This window comes from Protopterus annectens, chromosome 1.part0, assembly GCF_019279795.1.
Source record: "Protopterus annectens isolate FY-2018-M chromosome 1.part0, PAN1.0, whole genome shotgun sequence".
Classification (NCBI taxonomy): Eukaryota; Metazoa; Chordata; order Ceratodontiformes; family Protopteridae; genus Protopterus; species Protopterus annectens.
In genome coordinates this window covers 1,290,757,673-1,290,776,091 of record NC_056725.1, presented here as the reverse complement: position 1 = coordinate 1,290,776,091, position 18,419 = coordinate 1,290,757,673, and the positions used below count along the sequence as shown (strand labels likewise).

Genomic DNA, 18,419 nt, shown 5'->3' with positions numbered 1-18,419 from the left:
GGTTAGGTATTAACTTGTATGTCACCTGGTGGATAGCCAACTGGCTCACAGACAGGAAGTTCAATCTGGGGAGTCCAAAGAGGCTAGTCACAAGTGGAGTCCCTCAGGGATCAGTCCTTGGACCACTCCTTTTTGGAATTTACCTCTCTGAAGTCAAGGCCAATGTCAGTGGTCTCTGTCTGATTAAATTTGCAGATAATTGCAAATTAGGAGCTGTCATTGAATCCCACGCTGACACAAATGTTCTCCAGGAAGGCCTGACACAGACAAACAACTAAAGTCAGAGCCATGGACTAAAACTAAATGCCAAGAAATGAATAATAGTATCCTTTGGGAAATCATCCACCCCTTGTAACTATCATACTGACAACCCACCTCATAGAGTTGACCCAGTAGTCAGGGACTTATGGACACACATAGACAGTAATCTAGCCTTTGTCAGTCATGTGCCTGCAGTAGTGAAGAAATCATTCTGTGTTGCACAACTTATAAATAAAGTTATGGCATTGAAGTTCAAGGAAGTCATTACTCCACTAGATATGGCATTCATCAGGCCTATCATTGAATACAGTGCCCCCTTTGGTATGTACCTAACCAGGCACATCCAACAACTGGAACTTCCACAGAGGTTCCTCACCAAAAGAATATAGGGCATAAGTAAAATATCCCATGCAGACCACCTCAAGGCCCTATCCCTGTATTCTGTCTCCTACAGGCTTTTGAGGGGAGCTCTATGCCTGGCATAGAGGGCATTCTGAGAACCCACTCTGATGGATCTCCTGCATATCCACAAAACAAACCAGACTTACCTGTTCTAAAGACTTAAACCTTGCCTGTGATATAAATAGGACCTGCTGGAGAGACAGGCATGAATCCCAGAGACTACTCCATCTCTGGAACAGACTCCCTATCCATGTGAAGCAGAGTTCCTCCTTAACCCAATTCAAGTGCAACTTGGATAATTGGATGGGTAGCAGGGGATTCACCCCTGGTCTGGCACCTATGTCTCTAGTGGACACAGGTAACCTGTAAATGTTTCATCTCCTAGGCCCCTGCTTGTAAATGCTTCATCTCCTAAGCCCCTGATCTGAGGTATCAGAGCCTGTCAGATATCTGGGATGCATGGTTAGTCTTAAAAAGGTCCTTCCGGTTGTTAGCATAATAAACACCTATGAACCACCATCCCAAATATCAGTATCAAGTAAGCATTTTGCAGCTTTAAATACCACTGCACAGATAGTTTTCAAGTATGAAATGATAGTATCCATACACATACTATTAATTCTGAATTGCAAAGTCATTTTCTTCATGTGAAAAGTCAGTGACACAACAAAATAATCTTTCCTAGGTAATAAATCCTTTTTAGCAAGCAATTAGTCAAGAAAATGAAAAGCCAAATGTGTGTGTCTCAAAAGCTTTATGCAAAAGGCTCATTTCTTCATTCCACAAAACCTGTTCAGAGAGTTTGCAGCACGTACTGTCAGGCTCACAGAGTGCTGAGGAGGAAGCCATGCAGCCATTGAGGGAGAAGAAGAGTAATCCAAAGCTTGAGGATAAGATCTTTTTAGGAAGCAGAAGCCCTTCTAACTCTAAAACTCCAGTGGCACATGAACTGGCTTCAGTTAAAGCAGCAGCAGCTGCATACTGTTCAGCAGAAACAAGTGATGCACCCAAGGCAGGTAAAACCAGTTCAATAACAAAATCAGCAGATTCCAAAGGAAACATTTTTTTCACAGTGCCATTCCAATTAAGTGCAGCACTCAGTAAATGCTTGTTTTGGTTCAAGATAGAGAAATAAGTTTCATCAGGTAAACCTCCATCCAAGAACTTTATCGTTCCCTTCGTCTTCATCAAGCAGCACACTCCTACATCACCACAGGCACAGTAAGGGAATTCACCCAGTGCTGCAACAAGGATGGAGCAAGGGGAGAAGCTGCCTGGGGCACAAGCTGTTAGGGGACGTTACTGATGGGAGTGCAGTACTGGTACTGCAAGCTTTATAAATAAATGCCAGCACTGCATGCAGTAATGCCTGAAAGGCTGAAGTTCTGAAGTTCTCATTTTGTGCTGTTTTAACTATAATAAGCTACTTGCATTTGTGGAAAGTAGCTTGTTACACAGATTTTTTTTGTGCTCCTCAACTTTGGGTTGAATGGAACGCAGTTGCCAGTTTGTAGAACACACGGGGTACCTGGTCACTGATCCAGTAAGAGTAACAAAGTTAACAAAGTGTAACATAAAAAGCAAATAAAAATGTAAAAGCATCATCTATAATAGTGATAAATATGTGTAGTCATTTCACAACAAACTTGTTAAGGCAAAACTTCATAAGGATAGTAGTTCTTATAGAAGATTATGTAGCCTATGGGATGGCTTAGTTCCTCCTTTTCAAAGATCTGGGTGTGTCTCATTATGCTACATTATCTAGTGGAATTTGTGCAGTTGAATTGTTATATTAACAGAACACCAATATGTACTACACATCAGGAAGGATGTAACTCATTGAAAGGAGCAGTAATAAAATATGGCACCAGTAGCTAGTGCTAACAATGTTTATGTAACACCACATTATTTACAAGTCTCAGTACTAGGGCACAGATGTTTAAGTGCCTCTTCTATACAACAAACAGAGCTCTAATATACATAGTTTCAATGGTCAATATTTTGTATTTGATTTTTATTTTATTATATTTTTCTTTGTTATCCTTGGTGGTATATTGATCTCTAGAGACCTTTTTCAAGTTCAACCCAGGGATGCAGACTAAGCAATTAAGCAGACATGCCATCTTAAACAAAGCTCAAGTATTTAAACGAGAAATATGTATTACATACAACAAACATGGCATTAATCTTTAGTGATTTATAAGGAGGTTAAACAATCATGCATGACTGCATGATTGATTTTAATAATAGGCTTAGTTTCTGGTGTCACTCCATGGGGATCCAATATGTCTCAGCATGGCAGGTTATTGTAAAAGATCACATTGTTTTGCCAAGGATGGCATGCATCTGTCCCTTAGGCTTTTGGATATTGGCTAAAACTTTATCCACTCCTTAGAGCCTTTTTTAGGCAATGCCAAGAGAAAACTACCAACATAGTGAAAAAGTCTACAAGTAATCTTAAGGTGTTACTGCTCAATGCTTGGAGCCTAAACAAAAACCTTCACATCCTTCAAGCCCCCTCACTCATGCAGACATCTGTGCTGTGACTGAGATTTGGTTTTAAAGCCATAGAAAGTACTACAGCAGAGGAAGTCTAAAGTTCCTTCCACATATTTAGACCAACAACAGCACAGACTGAGGACAAAGGGGGGGGGGGGTGTCTTGATCTATGTCAGCAACAAACATAGGTCCAGGTCGGTTGTACAGAATGATACCTTGGAGCTCATTCATGTGCAAGTCACCATAAGTAATGTCCCTCGCCATATTGTACCTGGCTACAGGTCACCTTCTAGGCCTCCAGAGTCTCATGACTCTTACCTAACTCTACTAGAAGCACTCACCATCAGACCTAACACCCTATTCATGGGTGACTTTAACTACCCCACTATTGACTGGGAAATGTACACTGCCTGAAACTCACAGACACAGCATTTACTGGACTTTATTAATATAAACACCCTGGGACAAATAGTGCATGCTCTAACCAGTGGATCAAACATACTGGATCTGGTACTAGCTAACATAGGAGAGAGATGTACCCCCCATTGTCACGTCCTCATTAGTCAGATCGCAAAGCTGTCTCATTTGAAGTAAAAATCAACTCAGAAAATCCAGCTAAATCAGTAACCGTTTGGAGCTATTCAAAAGCAAACTCCATCCTATTAAGTGACAGGCTGTCAAAATTCAGGGCTCCCCCTAACACCAAGACCGCAGCTATACATGCAAAATTATTCACAGAGTCTCTATACAAATACGTGAATGGCTGCAGAGAGGCTGATGTACCTACCAAAACAAACACTAGAAACAAACCCCATGGATAGAATCCTCATCTAAAGAGGGAGTATAAAAGAAAAACAATCATGGCCAAAATCAGGACGCACAACTCACTTTAAGACAAGTGCTGTCATATGCAACTAAACAAAAAGCTAAGATTTATAATTGAGTCCAGCAAGACCAGCTATAAAGCCAGGATAGCCTTGCAGGCTAAGAACAATCACAAGGCCTTCTTCAGCTATGTCTGGAACCATGCATGTAACACATAGCAGTGTGCTGAATTGGTGGTGAACAGTACCATCTTAAGTGGTCAGGGTGACATAGCAAATCTACTGGCTGATAAAGTCATCTCAAGCTCCACCCACACTCCCTCCAAGCTCTACCAAATGAAATTCCCTCCAACATATTTCCCCCAGCTAGCAACACTTATTAAAGCCAAGAACACCATCTCCATGGGTCCCGAAAACATCCCCAGCTGTCTCCTGAACAGTCTAAAACATGACCTATCAGGATTACTTGAGGCAATATTTAACGACAGCCTTGAAACAGATTACCTTCCAAGTGAATGGAGGACCACAACAGCTATTCCCCTCTAAAAGGGTGGACTATCAACCGACCCAGGGAACTACAGATCCATCATTCTAACAGGCCTAATGTGCAAAACCTTGGAAGGAATTATCATGGAATTGATAAATAAGGACATTGACGAGCTAGAAACACTGGACCCATCACAATTTGGCTTTGTTAAGGGAAGGTCATGCATATTTAAACTGGTAGACTTCTTTAAGAGGGTCATCAAGGCAATGGTCAAGTGTAGGTCAGTGCATACTGTGTATCTTGACCTGGTGAAGGCATTCAATGCAATACCCCACTCAAGCATCGTTAACAAGCTGTTTGAGCTAGACATAAATCCTTACAAAACTCACTGGATTGCTGTATGACTCACAGACAGGACCCAAGAAGTCAGGATTGGTAAGACCATCTCCACCAAGAGTCTGGCCACCAGCAAAGTACCCCAGGGCTCTGCGCTGGCCCTGCTCCATTTTGGTATCTACTTCTCAGAATTCAAGGCTAATGTTCAAGGCCTCTGGCTCACCAAGTTCTTAAATGACTGTAAATTGTAAGATATTATAGATTCCCTCCAAGACACCAACATCTTGCAAGTGGATTTAAACTCAGACAAATGACTGGCGCTAAAGCCATGGCCTAGACCTCAATGCCAAAACATGTGTTATAATGCCCTTTAGGAAACTGTCAACCCTGGCTTACAGGGCTTTCACAGACCTAGCTCTGATGGATCTGCTGCACATGCACAAAACAAACAGTACCAGAAACACTAGACCCAGGGATCTGAAGTTCACTTGTGACATAAACTGAACATGCTGAAGAGACAGATATGTGAGACAAAGTATGCCCGCACTATGGAATTGGCTCCTATATATATATATATATATATATATATATATATATATATATATATATATATACACACATACAAGACAATGTTAATCTCTGACCTTATTCAAACAAAACCTTGACAATTGGATGGAAAATCATAAATTTACCCCCACTATGGCCCTCATGTCCATTATGAACAGATGTCATCAATAAAAAAGTATTAGCGTAACATCGCATCCCTAGAAATCCTTAGTTAACTCCCTGCTAACATGCCCCCAATATAGATGCCTATAATACTTGGGACCCAAATGGCTTGGGATACATGGCTAGGCTTGTAAGGTCCCTAGTGGTTTTTAGCTTAGTAACAACCTATGAACCTATGAATCTATGCTATGATTTAGCTTAGTAAATGTTTCTATTTTGAATCTGTACAGCATGGATGATTTTAGAGAGAATTGTATTCTTTCATGGTGCTAGAAGATGGTGACTGTAGATCAGATTGCAAGTGAAGTGTGCTGCATCTTTAAGAAGCATGGCAAGGCTATATGTGCACATATGCATTTCAGACACATGCACAGCCTAGTGCCATTTTGTAGGAGCAGCCATACTGAGAGGATGCATGATCACAGTTGTTAATTTGTAAATTAGTTAAATAAGTTAGAGTCAATAAACCTATATAGAGATGTGTTTGTACAGAATAAAGCTGTTTGAACAGAACCCACAAAAACTCTTCTATTGTGTCCAAAGTAGGAGAGTAACATGGTGTCAGAACTGGATCAAAGTGAATAAAATCCAGAGCCATGAGGTGCAGAGACGACAGTGAAGGTAAAACTAAGATAAATGAACACAAACAGAGCCAGAAAAGAATCAAAGGTAATAAGAAGTAGCATGAACTGTTTATTTGATAAAAGAGATAAAACGGGGCATTACAAGGGCACAAACTGCATTAGTGAGCAAACAGAAGGCACAGAAGGTTTGTTGGCTAAAAGAATGTTTAAAACAAAGGTATTTGATGAAACGATTAACAGTAAAGCAAAATGAGTATGATTAAAGATAAAATGAGCATGTTTAAAGTAAAGCGAGTGTGTTCAAAGCAAAACTGAGCATGTTTACAGTAAAACGAGCACAAGAAAAGTACGTTGAGCATAAAAAAGAGCTTAAATGAGCAAAACGAATAATAAGGCAAAATGAAAAAGGACACATTAAGCAAAAATAAAGCAAAAATGACTGCATGTGTTTGGCAAAGTGTTATGTTTTGGCATAACCAAGGGCATAACTAAAGTTATTCAAAGTATCTCAGAGTGTATAAAAGTGCTTACAGTGTGTGCTTATTACTGTGCATGTGTTTCAAAGAGTTTCTTGTGTGCAAAGTGCAACTATTTTGTGAAATACAGTGAATTATAGCCATATTGAAAACTTGTTTGTGCAGGGTGTGTCTATTTGCAAACTGCCACCATTACAGGGTGTGTCTTGCACTGTAAAGAGTTGCCTAACAAGGTACCGCCATTTCAGGGACATTTCAGTGTGCTGTATGCAGTTATTCACAAAAGTGCAATTACTTTTAAATGTTATTGAGTTTTGGGCAATAGAAGCCCAGTTTATTTGCATCATGCAGTTATTTGATATGTTTCTTACATCGATAAGAGGAGATTTCTTACAAAACAATACTACAAGAATATTACAGCGACCAAGAATTTATTTCACTCGCGTCATAAAATTGTTTGAAATGTTTCTTAAAATGATGATAAATTACTTTATCATTTAGCCTTTCAAGTGATATTAAGAGTGTTAAACTGCCTGAGAATGTTCCAGTTATTTAAAGGTACTACAAGTTTGTTCATTAGCATTATTTTGAAAATCCCAAAAGAAATAAATTCAGATACAAATACTGGCATAAGTTTCTGGCATATGTGCATGAGTGTACGTTGTATATGTTGCTTTAATATGGCAGATGGGTTTCGAAAACCACTACCACTTGCGTTTGATCAGAATATTCCAGAGAACTGGAGAATATTTCAGCAAGAGTGCAATATTTTTATACAAGCCACTTATACAGATAGAGATGCATGCACCATGGCATTCATTTTGCTAAACTTAGCTGGGTCAGAGGACAGAGTGTGTTCATTTGTGTATGCACCTGCAGTATATGAAGGAGAAGGTGAAAATCATCATACTGTTGCACAGGCTGAATCAAGGGAAGACCCTGAGTGTTTGAAGTGCAAGTTCAAAGAAATGTGTAACCCTCAGAGAAATATTATATTACATAGGCATTTTGTTTTACACGAGAGATCAGAAATCAGGAGGAGAAACATTTGCAGCTTATGTAACTGGTTTGAGAAATTGAGCTAAAACATGCCAGTTTGGTGACTTAAAACATGAGCTGATAAAGGACATGCTTGGGTGTGGTATTAAAAGTGTTGCTGTGAAAAAGATTTTACTTCATGACAGTGATTTAACATTGAGTAAAGCCATTGAGATTTGTCAAATCCATGAGGTGACAGAAAAACACACGAGTATGCTTGCAAGTGACAAGAGCATGAGTTCAGTTGCCTCCAGAGCAAATGTAGACAGCATGCAACATGTGACAGATAAAAGTAGGTCCAAGCATGTGGCAGCTACGAGATTTCCAGGGAAGATGTGTAGCTTTCCAGCAAGTTCTAAGAAAGGAGCATGTTCCAGCTCAATGCAGTACAAGCATGAATCAGCAAAACCCAAGTCCAGCTTTATTGTCAACTGTCGCAATTGTGGTGCAAATCATGAGTCTAAAAGAGAGAAGTGCTTAGCATATGGTCAGCAATGCTGCAAGTCTAAAAAATGGAACCACTTTCAAAAGTTTTGTAAATCAAGTAAGCCTCACACAATTGTAAAGAAAGGTCACACAAAGAAGCAAGTTGATCAAGTACAGGCGAAGCAGACAGCTTTCTATGTACATGGTGTATCAGTGCTTGATGAAAGAGTTGATGCAGTGATCTTATTAACAAAAAGAGGGGTGTTTTGTACTGTTGGGATTAATGGAAGATCCACAGAGTTTAAAGTAGACATTGGTTCAAAGTGTAATGTTATATCAGCAGACACATTTGCTAAAGTGAGAACTAACAAACAACTCAATGTAGTCAGTAGCATGAGACCTTTTGCTTATGGAGGTGAAGAAATTCAAAAAGAAGGTTCAGTGATACTTTCATGTTATTTGGCAGAGAACTGTTACAACTTGTTATTCTATATAGTCTGAAGACCATTGCAGTCTTTATTGTGTCTCAGTGGTAGTTTAAGAATGAATCTGGTTTCTTTTGCTATAGAAGTCCATCATGTAAGTGCATTTCCGAATTTTAATTTTTCAGAAGCCATTTTCTGATGCTGATATTTTTGATGACAAGTTAGGCAAACTTCCAGTTGTGTATTTCATGAAGTTAGACCCAGAGGTCACTCCCATAGTCAGACCAGCAAGAAGAGTTCCGATAGCTATGCAGGATAAAGTTAAAACTCAGTTGGATAAAATGGTGCAGCAAGGTGACATTTGTCCAGTCACAGAACCAACTGAATGGGCATCGTCTATGGTAGCAGCTCACAAAAAAAGGCTCAGACAAAATCAGACTATGTATTGACCCAAGAGATGTGAGCAAAGCATTAAAAAGACCACAGCATCCAATGCGCACAGTTGAAGAAGTCACAGCCTTAATACCAAATGCCACTATTTTCTCTGTCTTGGATGCAAAGAGTTCATTTTGGCAAGTGATTCTTGATCACAAATCTTCATTTCTAACTACTTGTGGTACTCCATTTGGCAGATACAGATTCCTAAAGATGCCATTTCGAATAAATTCTGTAAGTGAAGTCTTTCAGCATGCAATGGAGCAAATTTTTTCAGGTTATCCTTGTGCCATAATAGTAGATGATTTATTAGTTGGAGGCAATGATGAAGCAGAGCATGACAGAAACCTTAAGAAAGTTCTAGTTAGAGCACATGAAGTAAACTTGAAGCTTAATCCTCTGAAGTGCAATTCCAACTTTCAGGAATAACTTATGTAGAATTTTTGTTCACAAGTACAGATTTGAGACCTGACCCAACCAAGCAAACAGCTATTCTTGAGATGTCCGTGCCAAATAATGTACAAGCTCTACAATGTTTTCTAGGCATGCTCAACTATTTAGGCAAGTTTCTACCAGAATTCAGTGAGTTGACAGCACCTTTAAGAGAGCTAACACACAAAAATGTTGTATGGTCATGGTTGGGACAGCACCAGAAGGCATTTGAGGACCTTAAGTAGAAAATTGCCACCCAATCTACATTAAGATACTATGATGTAAACAAACCAGTTACTCTTTCCTGTGATGCTTCCAATGTCTTGGTGCAGTTACACTTCAAGAAGGCAGACCAGTATCCTATGCATCTAGAACACTAACCCAAACTGAGATGCAGTATGCTCAGATTGCGAAGGAGCTTTTGGCAATAGTATTTGCATGTTCTAAGTCTTATGATTATATTTATGGTCAAGCTATTCAGATTGAGACTGACCACCAACTTCTAGTTACTATTCTAAAGAAGTCTATCTATTTCGCTCCAGTGAGATCGCAAAGAATGATGCTTAAATTGCAAAACTACAATTTCAAAATGGTCTACACAAAAGGCAAATTGCTCTATATGTCTGATACCTTATCAAGATCACCCAGAAATACAACAGAACAGCTTGATGCAAAGAATTTTGATTTTGATGTGATGTCAGTGCATAATTTTTCTACCACTAGACTTGATGAGCTGAGAGAACACAGTCAGACTGATCCAATTTTGCAGAAGCTCATTCATTACATTAATACTGGATGGCTGTCAAAGCAATCTAGTGTACCACCTGAAGTGCAAATCTACTTTCCTTACAGAGATGAATTGTTGTTGGAAAATGGCATTATTTTCAAAGGTCCTAAAATTGTTGTTCCTGCTTCGTGACAACAAGAATATATCCATATTTTGCATCGTGGCCACCCATGATCCACTTCCATTAAGACAAGAGTGAGAGATTTAGTATTTTGGCCTTCATTACCAAAAGACATTAATAAAGTACTTTCATCTTGTTTGGTATGCGATAGTACTAGACTGCATTTTCAAAGAGAACCACTTCAGCTAAATCCATTTCCTGAATTACCATGGTCAACAGGTGCAGCTGATATCTTTGAGTGGAAGAATCAACATTACTTAGTTCTGGTAGACTCTTATTCAAATTGGTTTGAGATCAATCTACTACCCAACCTAACATCCACTGCTGTTATTACTAAGCTGAAACATCATTTTTCAATTAATGGTAGTCCACACAAACTTTTTTCTGACACTGGGATTCAATTTACTAGCCAGTTATTTCAGAAATTTACAAATGACTGGGACTTTGTACATGTCACTAGTAGCCCTAAATATCCTCAGTCAAATGGTCTAGCTGAATGAGCAGTACAGAGTGCAAAGCAATTACCTGAAAGGTCAAAGTGTGACAATACCGATGCATTACTAAATTTGCTTAATCTCAGAAACATACCTTGTGATGATACATTCTTGGCTCATCTGCTCAGACTGCTTTCCAGGCAAAATAGAACTATGCTACCCATTGCTTCTAAACCTATGAATTGTAAAGCCATCTAGGATCAATTGGTTAAGAAGCGTAATATCCAGAAATCTAGTTATGACAGATTGAGCAGATTTCTTCGTTTGTTGAGGGAAGGAGAGACAGTATGATTCCAGACAACAAAAGCGTTTGATCGAATTGGACAGATTACAGGCATCTGTGCCAAGCCAAGATCTTGTTTGGTAGATTCTGATGGTGTAGAATATTAAATGAACAGGAAACATCTCCCTGTAACAGAATCCTCATCACCATCACAACATTGTTTCTGTGATGCAAACTTCAAACCTAAGAGTGAATCAGACACTGTTTTCATACCAGAATGTTTTAAAAATTCTGATTCCATTACAGAAAATGTTCCAGACATTCACCAGGTCAAACAAATTAATACAGAGACAGTTCCATTTACTAAAAGTAATTCTCAGCTTTATGTCACACGATATGGGCGAGTATCAAAGCCAAGTGTGAAATATGCAGCAATGTGGACTTGATTGCATATACATGCATCCTTAGTATTTTGTAATGCATGACAGACCAATTAGTTGTGATGCCTGCATGCTAAATAGACATAGTGTCATAAGGTTCATTCTCAAACAGGGAGGATGTAGATCAGATTGCAAATGAAGTGTGCTGTAGCTTTAAGAAGCATGTCAAGGCTATATGTGCTCATATAAATTTCAGACATGTGCAGTCCCTAGTGCCATTTTGTAAGAGCAGCCACACTGAGAGGATGCATGATCACAGTTGTTAATTTGTAATTAAGTTACTTAAGTTAGAGTCAGTAAACCTATATAGAGATGTGTTTGTATAGAATAAAGCTGTTTGATCAAAACCCACAAAGACTCTTCTATTGTGTCCAAAGTAAGACAGCGATAGTGACTTAAGAATTTTTTGAACTTAGCAATGACTCCTGGAATCACTTTCAAAACCTTTCTTTATTGAAAACAAATATATCCAAATATTTACAATTGTAGAAAATGGTCTGGTCCATTAAGTCAGCTCACAGAAACAGATCTACTTGCAAATTCAATTTACGCTAACATGCTTTTCATCCCTACCAAAAATGTTATGGGACTTCATCAAAACATAAAATGTGTAACCTCTCAATCCCTTCTTTATAATAATTACCTCAGATATCAAACTAATTAAATATTTAAATAATGGAGTATGTAAAACATTTTAAAGGGCCAGCAGGAGACCTTAAATAACTTTTTTACAATATTATATTTTATATATTTATAATATTTAAATATTAAAATATTGGAATTTGTAGACCATCAGTCAATATCAGTGTAAAATAATAGTTTTAAGAAAAGTCTAATATTATTATTAGATTCTGCTGGTTTATAAAAGTTTTCATTTATTTTATGTGTTTTTTTTTTTTACATACGGGACATTTTCACATTTTGTATACTTTTATACACTGTTGGAGGAATATTTGTTTATTATTTCACATTGAACATTTTTTCCCTTATCCATGGAGGACATGGGTGCTAAACTAAGGGTGAATTTGTAGTTTGTCATATCTTTATTGTATCCAGGGACCCCAGCGCATTTGGATGATTCATCTCAGGGGATCTGGGTGGGTGCCAATGAACCTTTAAATGGCCAAACTAAAACATTTGTGAGCTAAACTGTCTAGTCATTTGTGCCACTTGGTGTATGACTAACAAAACTGAGTGCTTAGTACAATCCTGCTAAAAGGATGATTGATCTTCCCCTTTCCTTGTCTGTGCAACCTAAGGTGATACTACTTTCAGATGGGAATGTCTACAGCAAAGCTTCCACAGAAATGTTTCTGGTATTGTGTTGGTCAGTAGAAAGCTGATCTTTCCATACATAATGGTGTTGGATACCCTGCAGTGTACAGGAATGCTAAATGGTGACTTACATCAGTATAAAACCCTATTCTTACTTTGTGTACTTGTTCTTTAGGGCGTCATGTCACGCATACACACACTCACTCACACACACACACACACACACACACACACACACACACACACACACACACACACACACACACACACACAGAGCCACACACATTTTCACAGTCATTAAAACATTAATAAAATGGGCAGTATAGGACAGGTAGCAGGATAAAAATCAGAAATTCTCTGAAGAATGTTCTTTTTTTAACTAATTACAACTTCTAAAGTTGTATCAAAAACATAAAGTTATTACCATTAAAATAAGAGCAGATGATTCAGAAAATGGGATCTGAAAATAATTACAGAAACAAGACACCATCAAGTAGGGATAGTAATGCTTGTGTCCCCTTTAATATGATCAAAGTTTGAAATCTTGCTGAGAAACAGCCTGGAATTCCTAGAATGCTGATTTGCTTTTCCCTTTTACATAACACATGTCATTCAGGCTTGTTCTCACAGTTGTCGTGGCAATACAGCTGGAGACATTTCAGTGACTTGCTGACAAACATGGAGCTTCTGTCCATTTCCTGGTCTTTCTTGCAGCTGTTTAATAGCACAACTGTCATTGCTGTCTTCTTAAGTGTTTTTGCTCTGCTCTTTGACTTCATGAAGAGAAGAAAAGTGTGGAGCAGGTATCCTCCAGGTCCATGGGGTCTGCCTTTTGTTGGAAACTTGTTTCAGATTGGTCTGCGGGAAAAACATTTGCGTGTAACTGAGGTAAGCAGGTATAAATCAGGCATCATGTTTTCCAGAGAAGTATAATTAAAATGAATTTGCAGTACATGTTAAAGTTGTGCAGGTGCTTTAGTATATGAGTGACACAATGTGAACATTTTCACATTAAGATGCAGGGCTAACATTTTAATCAAATGAATGCTTACTCACTTTTACAATTTATAGCTTACCCTCTGTTTTCAAAATGTTTGATGATGCATTCTGCATTATTAATTCTGCTTAATATTTGAAAGATTTTACAGTGGAGCCAAACACATGATTTTCATTTTAGTGTTAATTCACTGCATTTATTTGTAACTTTCAGCATGGAAAGTTTTTCATTTTCAAAACAAATGTAAGCATCATGTTTTAAAAATGTCACCCATTGCAACAGAACATTTCCCCCTGAAATATGACAAGTGTAGCTTATTTCTTTCCATTCTAGACTTGCTTGGCTAGCAAGTCGACATGCTTGTGAAGGATCTAAAAGGCAACAAAATAAGCAGGCAGTTATAAAATAAAAGGTATACAGACTGCCGATATTTAACGTAGTCCAAAACTAGTTGTTCAACAATTTCATAAAAAAAGTTAAGAAGAGAAAATGGCAGCATGTGTTCTTTCATAATGACGGAGGAGCATAATGTGACATTTTATGACAAGCAGTAGCCTTTTTTGCCACTCCCATGCAAGCCATCAGTCTTTTCTGACTCATTTAGCCCTCCCACCCAAACACACTGGCTGGAAATAACTACAGTACCTGCTGGGGCAAGAGCCATGCTGAGATGGGGTATCACCTGTGGGTGTTTTAGATGTTTTTCTTATTGTGTCTACTTTTAGTCCCACATCCACATCTGATGTGCATTGACATCAGTACTGGCATGCCATGGATGATCTGATTCTGCATGTCACAGTGACGAGTGACAGGGCTGGGACCCTACTGTATCCAAAATGGGCTGCAATTCTTGCAGTGCTCCTCTACCTCTCCACTGATGTAAGCAAACTGCAAAACTGCCATTCCATTACACCACCTCCCCCACCACCCATCTCCTCATGGACTAGACTTGTTTATCAAACCTGATTCTCCTAGGTCGTACTCTGCTCAAGGACTAGACTTGTTTACCATACTCTGGGTTTCATCCCTCCGTACCACTTGAGGTATGCCTAGAAGTCTCAGCATGTAACAGTCTTGTACTCTGTATCAGATTAGAAAACTAATACTATACTTTTATTTCTAAAATTATGTGTTAAAGAAAATTATGCATGCCATGGTTAATAGTTTTATAGGTTCATAAGTATATACTAGGCTAATGACTACCAGAGCCTTTTTGAGCCTAACCATGCAACCCAACACAGTTGTGTTCCTATGTATCATGGGTGTTTATTAGGAAGGAGTATGGTAGTTAGGAAATTTGTAGGGTATGCTAGTTTGGACATTACTGCCTACATCTATCTACCAGAGAGATGGGGGTCAGACCTGGAGTAAATTTCTGAATTCCCATCTATTGTTCAAGGTTTCACTTAAATAGGGTAAGGGATGGACTCTGCTTCACATGAATGGGAAGCCTGTTCCAGAGCATGGGGATCCTCTGAAATAGACATCTGTCTCACCATTATGTCTTATTTATATCACAAGAAAAATTTAAATCTTTGGATCTAATGGTTCTGATGCTGTTCATTTTGTGGATGTGCAAAAGGTCCATCACAGCTGAATCCGAGGATGACTTGCATGCCAGGCGTAGATCCCGTCTCAGTAACCTCTAGGAGGCCGAGTATAGAGACAGGGCTTTAAGGCAATCCTTATAGGATAATGTGTTTATACCCTGAATTCTTCTCATAATGAACCTTTGTGGGCATTCCATCTGTTGCATGTGTCTGGTATGGTATGTCCCAAAGGAGACATTATATTCACTGATGGGTTTGGTAAGGGCCAAATAAAGTGGCACTATAACTTCCTTGGACCTGGATGTTATCCTTTTACTTATACATTGGGTGACAGAATGATTGTTTTACTACATTGGCCACATGTTGGTAAAGGCCAGATGAGTGTCTACATATGTTCCCATATCCCTCACTACCACGTCAACTCTTAGGGGTGTCTTGTCAATGGAGTAATTAGCCTGGGTGCCAGTTTTCACAAAATGTTATGGCTGAGGGGTATGGAATAGTTAGGATACTCATAGCACTTGGTACAAAACAATGCAGATTAACCCACTGACAGTTTAAGGTTGATGCATGGAATATTTTAGCATCTCAGCAGCACAATGACTTGCACCTTAAATATGTCCAAGCTGGAAGTAGTTTACCTTGTAGGCTAGGCTGACATAGAAACTGTTTAAGGAGGACTAGGACTGAAAAGAAATTAGGAAGATACCATCCTGTGGTGGTTGTCCTACACAGCACACCATGTGTTGGATGGCAAGATGTTTTCCTGATGTACATGGAGACACATGGATGTGTGCTTAACAAAGAGTAATCTCACACTCTAGCTAGCAGATGTGGATATGAATATGCATGCATTTAAGAGAAAACAGCAATCCAGGAGCAACAGAGAAAGAACTTCAATAAATTCAAATAACTCTAATAAAAAAATGCTGTGGTGCTTTGCCAAGTTAATTAAAAAAACTCTATAGTGAAAGGTTATTTAAAGAGTCCATCATGATCATAATTAATTAAAATGAACAACAATGGTTCAAAATAAATAAAAATAATTTCAGCATCAGTTTCACGATATACAAACAATATCAACATTTTAGAGATTTTAATTTCAATATAGGTTTTAAACTATGGTTATTTCATAACTGGTATAGCCACAAAATTCTCAGAATGGCAGACATTGCACTCTACATGCTATCCAATAGGGGTCAAGATGAATTAGATACATAGCAAAACAATACACCACAGAATAGCACCCATGAATCTCTTGGTTTTTGCCACTCCTACCTCCTTCTGTGCACCAACAACTGACAAGGCAAGAGAACAATGAAGGAGAAACAAGGCTTGATAATCAAAAAAATTGGGAGCTTAAGAAAGTACATGCACATATTTGTATTGAAAAGTGCAAAATGCTTTCACATTGTTCATTTCATGCAGCATTTTTCTTAGGCACACAATGACCTGGTACACTTTAGCACACTTACAAAATTGTAAAACTAAATAATTAAATAAATGATGTTGAAACAATTATATTAAATGTAATCAAATGTCATGTTTAGGAGTACATGGATGTAAATGAATATGGGTCTAACTATTCTTGATGATTGTTTAAAACCTCTTAAGGCACACATTGTCATAGGCTGTGTGAAATTAGGTTCTTAAGGTTCAGACTGATGGGTGAGATAAATGATTTTTAAACAGACATTTGCAGGGCTCTCTCTGCAGATTTTCATATCTTCCCTCACAGCCTCAGGTAGAAGTATATATTGTTTTGGTTGGTTCTACACTGTTTAAGCAGAAACATGGCTGTATTAGAGCAGAAGAGTTTGTACCTGAATAGCAATAAATTGTTACCAAAAGGATAGATTCCCAAATCTCATATTCTCAGTAGTCTTATAACTGTTCCCCAGACCAGTCTGACAGCTTCTATACATATACAACCTATGTGTGCTTTTGCAATCAACAGATACAGAGTGCTGTAGAAGCTACAGCTGCTTGTATATATAGTTTTATGCAGGGATTGTGTGGTCATGAAGTCAAACTCTCCCTTATTAACTGACATATATGACACTAACTGTTTGTATGTGGATTCATGGAGTTATCTGTACAAGGAAAACTGACTGCCATTTGTGCTGCTGTGTTTTACAAACATCACAACCAAAGCAGAGTATGTTTCAATATCTTTAATGCTTCTGTTCTAGTCATGGCCCTACATCAGTCTACTCTACAAACTGCCCCTCATTATCCCTCAAATTGTATCACCTTCTCCCTTATCACAGTCTGTGCTAACAATGTCATTCATACTGTGGCAACCCTGCTTCTGCCGTGCCAGCTGTCAGGTACTGATTCTATAGGAACTGCCATCATGAAGGTTTCCAATATATCACTTCTTTGATATATCACAAACTTGTAGCATTGGAGTATTCCTCATACCTTATGACATTAGGGCCCTTCATACTAGGAGTATCATTCTTGGCTCCCTACACTTCACTTCAACCCAAGCTGCCATTTCTCACAGTTTAATTGGTTAGCCACCTATCTAAATAAATTATTAACCAAATTACAATGTTTACTGAAAACTGAAGTCAGACAGATTGCAAGTAATTAAGATGTCACATGTTTTTCCCATATGAAATCAACTTCATAGAGCTAAACATTGTTATGACTGCTAATGTTGTAATAAGAGTATTAGAAGATGAAAATATGCTTGCTGTTTACATGCTTTAATATTTTAAGAATGTTTTACTTGTAAAATATTGCTAAAGGTTTTGTGCATGTAAGGGTCACAGCTATGAAAGTAATAGGAGACAAAAGTTTCATATATTCTGTAATTCAGTGGCACAGATAAGAGTTATTCTTTTAACTGGGTTGAAAACTATATAAAATACAGTTCAGCAAATATGACTTGAAGCATATAGCCCTATAGCTTAAGATATAAGATTAATTCTATTGGATTCTCATTTCACACGATTATCCAAAAAATACTTGGCAGCCATAATGAAAGGCTTTATGTAACGTGGAACATGGTCACATATACAAGTTTTCGTCTGTAATGGACATTCTGACTGGCAATATTTATTTATTTATTTATATTTGTTGACCGGGAGTGTCCGACTGGACCTAGGTCCATTTTCAGCAGAGGCCCAGGGAGAAAAACTCCACAGTTAAAATAAACAGACAGTAGTTA

At 38.2% G+C, this 18,419-nt stretch overlaps 1 protein-coding gene across 1 annotated transcript in view; it reads left to right on the top strand.

Moving 5' to 3' along the window:
* Positions 1-13,296: 13,296 nt before the first annotated feature.
* Positions 13,297-18,419, top strand: part of LOC122797659 (cytochrome P450 2D15-like) — a 685,649-nt gene continuing 680,526 nt past the window's right edge. Inside the window, exon 1 of the mRNA XM_044066203.1 lies at positions 13,297-13,582. Coding sequence (XP_043922138.1) covers positions 13,373-13,582 — 210 coding nt within the window. The 5' untranslated portion in view covers positions 13,297-13,372. The remainder of the gene's footprint in view (positions 13,583-18,419) is intronic.